The sequence below is a fragment of the Elephantulus edwardii genome, unplaced genomic scaffold (genome assembly GCF_000299155.1).
Source record: "Elephantulus edwardii isolate Elephantulus edwardi_28Jun2011 unplaced genomic scaffold, EleEdw1.0 scaffold00273, whole genome shotgun sequence".
Lineage (NCBI taxonomy): Eukaryota > Metazoa > Chordata > Mammalia > Macroscelidea > Macroscelididae > Elephantulus > Elephantulus edwardii.
In genome coordinates, this window is record NW_006400023.1 from 3,040,645 (window position 1) to 3,049,295 (window position 8,651).

At 40.0% G+C, this 8,651-nt stretch overlaps 1 protein-coding gene across 1 annotated transcript in view; it reads left to right on the forward strand.

The window, feature by feature from the left end:
• The window catches only part of LOC102852068 (60S acidic ribosomal protein P0-like), a 70,725-nt gene extending 63,337 nt beyond the window's left edge, over positions 1-7,388 (forward strand). The window contains exon 2 of the mRNA XM_006900151.1: positions 7,249-7,388. Within this exon, the coding sequence (XP_006900213.1) occupies positions 7,249-7,388 (140 nt within the window). The remainder of the gene's footprint in view (positions 1-7,248) is intronic.
• Positions 7,389-8,651: the final 1,263 nt, after the last annotated feature.

The following is an 8,651-nucleotide window of genomic DNA, read 5'->3' on the forward strand; positions in this document are numbered from 1 at the left end:
TGAGAAAGTGCCATACCGCCTTCCACAGTGGTTGCACCATTTTACACTCCCACCAACAGTGAATAAGGGTTCCAGTTTCTCCACAACCTCGCCAGGATTTGTTGCTTGCTTTTCTGTTAAATTTTGCAATTCTGACTGGGATGAGATGATATCTCGTAGTTGTTTTGATTTGCATCTCTCTTAAAGCTAGGGATTTTGGATATTGATGTGCTTGTTGGCCATCTGAATTCTTCTTTGGTGAAGTGTCCATATCCTGTGCCCATTTTTCAATTGGATTGTTTAACTTTATTTTGTTGTGGTGCAAATTGACATATTTTAACAAACAGATGCTGCACTGGATATGCTTACCAGGTGTAAAAAGAGCAAGAGCCACAAGAGGAGTGCCATATCTTTACCAAATTCCCAGGGGGAAACTATCCTCACCCACAGCATCAATAACACAAAACCAAATCCCATGAAATCAGATATGTCTCCTATGCTCCCTTGGCTTCTTTCACTAATCTCAAAACCAATGTTACAGGTTGGCTGGGTCTAAAATCTTACGTGATATTGCACAGACACACAGAACCGTATTGAAAGAGTTAAAATGATATAATTCAGATTAATAACAAAATATAATCAAGACATAGGAAGCTCTGGTTGCCTAGTGGCAAGAAGCTGTGCTGCAATCCTGAAGGCATGTGATTCAAGTTCACCAGATGCTCTGTTGGAGAAGGAGGGGCAATCTCCTGTTGTGCCAGTCAGATCCAATTTGACAGTATACAACAACAACAGTGCAGTCAAGACAGCTCCCAAAATATGCATGCAAGCATGTCAGCCTTTATGTGTAGCTCTAAGTAGCTCTAAGTGTTCCCAAGTTCTCATTTCTGCCGATAGTGTGACTTCCCCTCAAATTGTCGAACAAAATTCCAAGTCCTGCCAATATTGGCTTCACCTGTAATTGTCTAATAAATTTATCAGTTCTTTCAATATTGACTCCCCCCTCACCAAAGTTCCATGTCACATCCAGTTCTCCAGTTCAGCCATCATTGCTGCTGCCATCCCAAAGTGTGTCCTATATTTCATTGGGTTGAGGGATGTTTCTCCTCTCTGGCTGTGTGAAAAATTCCTTCTGGAGGAAGAAGAATTCCTATTTTCTTTAGTTAAAGCCGTTCAATTTCTTGCTGAGACTAGCCTATCTCCTTGCTGATTGTTGAGACCTGCCAATCCTTTTGTGGAATGGTAGAGAGTCAGTCCTTTTGTGGATAGGCCAACACTCTCCACTCATATTATACTGCTCCTCCACATAGTTAGTCATTTACACTAGAAAAGCCATATTGTGAGACAAACTCCACACCAGGTTGTGTCAAGAAACCTGAAGGACAACTGCCTGACCAACTGACTTGAAGAGATCCATATTAATCCCATTCCAAATAGAAGGTGACCTGACAGTGTGTGGAAATTATAGAACCATATCACTAATATCCAGGCTGTTCCTTATAGGCAAGGATTCTGAAGCTTCATCTGACGTGCTTTGGAGAGGCACATCATGTTTGGAAGGGTAGAGGGTAGAGTGACAGCTCAGGAGAGGAAGACCCTCAATGAGATGGATTGGTTCAGTGGCTGAGATAATGGGGGTAGGTGTGCCAGAAACAATAAGATTGTGCAGGATAGAGCAGAGTTTAGGACTGTTGTACATAGGGTCATTATGAGTCACAAGTGACTCTATGGCACACAACAATAACAACATCACCAATATCACATCCAAACAAAATTCTGCTGAAGATTATCCACAAACAACTGGAAAAGTACATCGACAGGTATCTATCAGAAATACAGGCCAGTTAGGGAGGCTGTGACACTAGAGATATTATCACTAATGTCACGTGGATCTTGGCTGAAAGCAGAGTATCAGAGGAATGCTGGTGTTTCATTGACTATGCAAAGGCATTTGACCATGTGGATCACAACAAATTGTGGCTAACCTTGAGAAGAATGGGAATCCCAGAACATTTGATTGTGCACGTGTAAAATCTGCACTTAGACCAGGAAGTAGTCATCAGAATAGAGCAAGGCTCTGAATGGTTCAAATCCAGAAAGGAGTGAGTCAGGGATATATTGTGTCTCCGTATCTTTCCAGTCTGTAGGCAGAATAGATCATTTGGGAGGCTGGACTCTATGAGAAGGAATGTGGCATCAGGATTGGAGGAAGACTCATCAACAATCTACTTTATGCAGATGACACAACCTTGCTTGCTGAAACTCAGGAGGATCTGAAGCATTTGTGGCAGAAGGTTAAAGACTGTAGTCTTCAACATGGACTGAAGCTCAACATCAAGAAGCCAAAGATTCTCACCACTGGACCAATTGGTAGCAGGACAGCAGGTGGGGAAGGGATTGAGATTGTTAACAATTACATCTTGCTCGGCTCCACAGTCAACACTCTTGGTACCAGCAGTCAGGAAATAAAAAGATGTATTGCTTTAGGGAAATCTGCTGTTAGGGACTTCTTTAAAGTGCTAAAGAGCAATGACGTTAGTATAGAGATTATGGTGCACCTGATTTAGGCCTTAGTCTTTGCAATTATTTGCTATGCATCAGAGAGCTGGACAATGACTAGAATGACAGAAGAAGAATCAATGCTTTAGGGAAAAAAAAAAGAATTAGAGCTTCTGGTGGCCTAGTGGCAAGAAGCTGCACTGTAATCCCAGAGGTATGTGGTTTGAATCCACCAGATGCTCTGCTGGAGAAGGAGGTGCAATCTTCTCCTGTAACAGTCAGATCTGATTTGATGGTACACACAAAAAATAATAATTTTTTTAAATAGAATCAATGCCTTTGAGACATGATGGTACAGAAGAATCTTAAACATACCATGGACCACCAAGAAAACAAACAGCTCTGTTTTGAAGAGGTTGAAACCAAGCTTCTCCTTGGAGGCAAGAATTTTGAAGTTCTGTCTCACATACTTTAGGTATATGGCCAGGTGGGACCAGTCAATCCTTGGAGAAGGAAATCATGCTCACAAGGGTGGAGGGACAGTGCAGGAGAGGAAGAACCCAGATGAGCTGGATTGAAACAATAACTGGAATAATGGGACTAAGTGTATCAGAGATAGTGAGACCAAGTCTGGGTAGGGCAGAGTTCAGAGATATTGTACATAGAGTTGCAGAGAACTTGATGGCACGTAACAACAGCAACATTTCATGGAATTATACTTTCCCCTCCCTCAAATAGCTTCATTTAGCATTTCTTACCATTTTAAACCCTCCAGAGAAGGATGCTTGGATCAAATGGGCACTGTGCCATTCTATCACACCTATGGTTGCTCTAAGTCAGAGTCAAATTGTAGGAACCAAACAATTACAACAACAATGGCCTCTACAATATTTGGAACATACTTTTACCCAAAAAGGGAACTCTGGTGGTGTAGTTTATAGAAAATTTTGCTGCCAAAACCAAAAGTGCCTCTCTAGCAGTCCGAATCTACAGGTGGCTCCTCAGGACAAAGGTGGGTCATTTCCTCCCATGTGATTCACAACCTCTAGAAAATGCATAGGAGCAACAATGAAAGAATGGAAATCCAAAGTCTCTGTAAATTTTTATTGAAATTAATAATAAATTTAAATTAAAAAAATTAAGTTAGAGTAAGGAAGGCAATGGATTTATAACTGCTCATGCTAATAACACCATATCATGGCATGGAGGAGGAAGAGTGGAACTGTATCCACATTTACAATATTCTTCTTACCAAAACCATTTATGGAAAATAGGAACTGCATTGGAACATGTATCTCTGGATTGGAAATTATCATATTGTTAATATTTCTAGCCTTAAACTTAAAAGATTATATTGTTCAAAATTATTAGTTTAAATTTTTCCCTCTTTTAACAACTGGGATCTAGAGGGAAGAGAAAAGACCAGAGAATGGCCAAAATTATTGGGGCAGCTATTGCTGCCAGTTTAGGGCCTGTGTCAGGCAAAGGAAGTATTACTCATAAACAATGCCATCCAAAGGTAATAAAGTAGGTCAGAATTGCTTCCACTGTGGAAAGCTGGGCCACTTCAGTAGACAGTGTCAAAGATGAGAGCCACAGATAGGCAAGGGAGTAGAGAGGAAGCTCCCACTCACTTGCTTTAAGTGTGGATCTGAAGGACACATGGCCAAGGGCGGCCCACATCAGGTCCTCATGTCTGACGGGACTGACAGGCTCCAGTTCCCAGCTGGAAATAAAGAAGGACACTTCAATGATTTAGATCCTCCCAGAAGAACCGTGAGTGAGCATTAACATTACTGCTAAGTATATTGCTTTTCTTCTGGACACAAGAGCCTATTATTTGGTCCTAAAAGCCTTCTGAGGTCCCAACTCTTCTCACTATTTTTTAGGAGTTGGAATTTACGGAAAATCTCATAAGCAGTTCCTTACTTCACCTCTGCCTTGCAGGTGGACTTCCGAGCTGTAAAACAACACAGTGGTAGATGGAATTTGGTCCAGGACTTAAGAACAATAAATGACATAGTTGAGCCTCTACATTTTGTGGTTCCTAACCTTTATACTATAATAGGCAAAGACCTAGTCAATAAGCCTTTTATTGCAAGAACTACCTTTCTTCTGTAACTTGATTTGTGCCACTGTTAGAACCTCTACTTGGAATATTATTGCTTTTAATTTTTGACTCAGGTGCTTTTAACTTGTTAGTTAAATTTGTGTCTTCTAGGCTGCAACAGTTCCATGATGCATCTTCAAGGATATGGACATGTATGGCTAAGCACAATTGGTAACAGTACATCTAAATTCCAAAATCAATCTCCACAATAGTCTACATTTTTCCTATTGCCAAAGTGCCCTTTAGAGTATTGAAGGAAGCTCTTCACCCTGAAACCTACAGCGTCCCTTTTCAGCAGGAAGTAACTAAGAGAATACGCTGTCCCCCTTTCCTTATGAATCAGGGTGAAATCTCTCTCAGGGAGTAGTGATAGGGAATGGCAAAGGACACACTGACAAAGGAGATTAATCAGAACTGGCTTTGACAAGCACTGTGGCAATGGGACAATTAAAACAGACTTTCAAGGGGAAAAAAAAAGAGAGGACCGAACTGGGGGTGTAGAGAAAATAATGCAACAATGAATGAATGGAAATCTAAAATATCTGTAAATGTTCATTAAAATTAATAAAAGAAAAAAAATTTTAGAAAGAAAGAAAGAAAATGCATAGGAGGCTCAACTAGGAGTTCCTCTTATCTCGATGGCAATGAGGGTATTTAAAAAATAACAAGTGTGTTGTCATTGCTAGGTGTCATTAAGAATGCCTCAATATTTGGACTATGCATGTGTTTCTCTCCCCTCCCCCATCCCATTGTATATAAAGTACTGCTTAAAATTGATATAAATTACTGAAATTTTTACTATGTATTCTGTTCTTTTAAAATCTATGTAAGAATGTTTAAGGTTTTTATTTATTGATAAAAAAAAAGAATGCCTTAATAAACAACAGACTTGAATCTTGTATTATCCTGTGCTGTCCTCAGCATCTCTGACATACTTGAGTGTTTTGCTGGAGTCACTGTGTCTGTCCATCTCATTGGGAGTATTCCTCTCTTTCGCTGACCCTCCACCTTTCTAAGAATGATGTTCCTTTCCAAGGAATAGCCTCTCCTAACAACATGCCCAAAGTATGAGAAGTGATGTTTGTCTCCAACAAGCACTCTAGGTGCACTTTTCCCAAGACATATCTGTTTGTTCTTTTGGTAGTCCATGGGATAGTCAGTATTCTTCTCTAACAACACAACTTAAAGGCTTCAATTCTTCTGTCACTTAGATTGAAAAACCATACCCTGTATCAGGCTTACTTTAGTCTTCAAACTGACATCATTGCTCTTTAGTATTTTGGAGAAGTCTCTGACAGCAGACTTGCCCAATGCAATACGACTCCTGGTATCTTGACTGCTGGTACCAAGGGTGTTGATTTTTGATCCAAGCAAGATTAAATCATTGATAATGTCAATGCTTTCTAGTCTATCATGATGTTGCCTGTTGGCACAGTGGTTAGGATTTTTGTCTTCTTGATGTTGAGATGCAATCCATACTGAAGGCTGCAGTCCTTGATCTTCTGCTGCAAATGTTTCACATCCTCCTCATGTTCAGCAAGCAAGGATGTGTCATCTGCGTAACGTGGGTTGTTGATGAGTATTCCTCTGATCCTGTTGCCACATTGCTTTTCATACAGTCTATCTTCAGGTATTATTTGCTCAGCATACAGACTGAACAGGTATGAAGAAAGGATACCTTCCTGACACACACTGTTCCTGATTTTGAACCATGCAGTGTTTCCTTTCTCTGTTCATACAACAGCTTCTTCGTCCAGGAAGTTTTGTCCCACAGCATTTCTAAGGCTATAAATCTTTTTGGAACCAAACTACCATATCTTTATCCCTCATAGTGATTTTTAGGTTTGCACTTTCTGGCTAGCATCTGAGTTTTTAACCACTGTTCCAACAGAGCTTGAGCAGAACAAATAGCAATCTTAAAAGCTAGAAAATGGAATGCTTCAACTGAAGAGAGAGTAGAGTTTGTATGTAGTCTCATCGATGATATTAAGTTTTGCAGAGTATTTTTTGATCACTGTTTTGCAACATTTATGTGGTTTAAAATGTCATTCTTCTTTCCCCTTTTTTCCCTGACGAAGTGAGGAAAGTACTGTGTGTTGGGTAATAATAAACTCTTGGTATTCAAGGCAATTACATCACAATTTTCTTACAAAATTCTGTTTTTCCCCTTTAATGTTAAAAGATAATAACATTTAAACTTTAATATAAATAGAAATAATGAAAACAGTGTTCTGATAAGTCATCTGATAAAGCCCACTAGAAATAATGAAGCAGTGATGGTAATGTCTTTTGGAATAATCTCTATCATAAAGCAAAGGGTTTTTTCTGAGTACAGTGTACTTTATTGATGATATATGACAAGATGGGCTCTCTAAGCCTCTCCCATTTTCGAAGGGGTTGGATGGAAACTGTGTCAAGGATGTTAAAGTTTCTCTGTGTATGTGTGTGTGTGTGTGTGTGTGTGTGTGTGTGTGTGTGTGTGTGTGAGATATCAAGTTGGGACAAGGACTCTCCAGCAGCTGAGTCTCTCTCTCTCTCTCTTCTAGTGCTATTTCTGGGGCTGGTGGTTCAAGGCGCTGTTATTCTTTGGAGGCCATGTGAACCATCAGGCCAACCACTCAGTTACTCAGTTGCTGTAGCCAAATTCATTTTCATACCAGGAAATGAGATTGACAAAGTGGTGGTTCAGGGCAATGCCAGCCCCAGGATCAAAAATGGAAGAGTGGGTGTCACTGTTAAAATCATAGGAGACCACCTGGTCTTCAGTGTATCCCAGAATGCCCGTGAGGGGTCCTTCTGATGCCTGCTTTACTACTTTCTTGATGTCATCATATTTGGCAGCTTTATCCAGATGGCAGGTCAGGTCAACCCCTGACACATTGGGAATGAATCTCTGGTGGTTAGACTTCTGTATTTATTCTGTGGGAGAAAGAGAAAAAGTCATCTCCCATTGTGATTTACAACCTTGAAAATGGAATGACAGTTGCTTTGAGTCAGAGCTGACTTCATGGCACCTAACAATAACAACAACAGTATTTGGAACATATTTGTACTGAAAGTGTAATATGAGGGAGCTCAGGTGGCCTGAAGCTGTGCTTCAGTCCTGAAAGCACATGGTTCAAATCCATCAGATGCTCTGCTGGAGAAGGAGGGATAATCTCTTCCTGTGCCAGTTGGATCTGATTTGATGACACACAACAAGAAAAAAGAAAAAGGAAAAGGAAAAAAAGAAAGAGAGAGGGAGAGAGGAAGAGAGGCAGAGAGGCAGAGAGGGCAGAGAGAGAGAGAAGGGAAGGGAAGGGATAGATAGTTAAGTATGGGTCCACTATGAGTTGCAGTTAACTTGATAGCTCATGATGACAACAATGTACCCAAAATGGGAGCTCTGGTGGCAGTCTGTAGGGAGATGTGCTGTTAACTCAAACAAAGCAGCCCCACAGTTTGGACTCTACCAGTAGCTTCTCAGGAGAAAGATGGACAATCTCTTCCCCTGAAATTTACAGCCTCCTGAAAACCAACTGAAGGGTCAAGTATGAATCAAGGGCATTGAGTTTCATAATTACTTTCCTAATCTATGTCTCTTTATTGTCATCTTACAATTAGTTTGATCTTCAGCAATTAGTATTCAGTGGTTCTAATCTATTCTTGAGACAAGTTTCAAACTTAGGTGGGATAAACACAAACTTATAGTTTTTTTCTTGTGTACCTGTTTTCATTTTACTTAACTTCAATTTGAACTTCCATGTAAATAATTGTCCCCTGGCCTTGTTCTGACTGCTTCTGCAGTGATTCTTTCTACAAATGTAGTAAATTTGATTCCTGTGAAATCCCTCAGGCAAAGTCCATGTGTATAATTGCTGTTTATATTTTTTTTAAAAAAGATATTTTCAATGCATGCTAGATCTATCTTGAAGTACAATATTGTCAGTGACAGGATAATATCTATACGCATACAAGGAAGTCCAGTGAATACCACTATCATTAAAATATATGCACCAACAACCAGAGCCAAGGAAGAGGAGATAGAAGATTTTTACCAACTTTTACAATCGGAGATTGATCG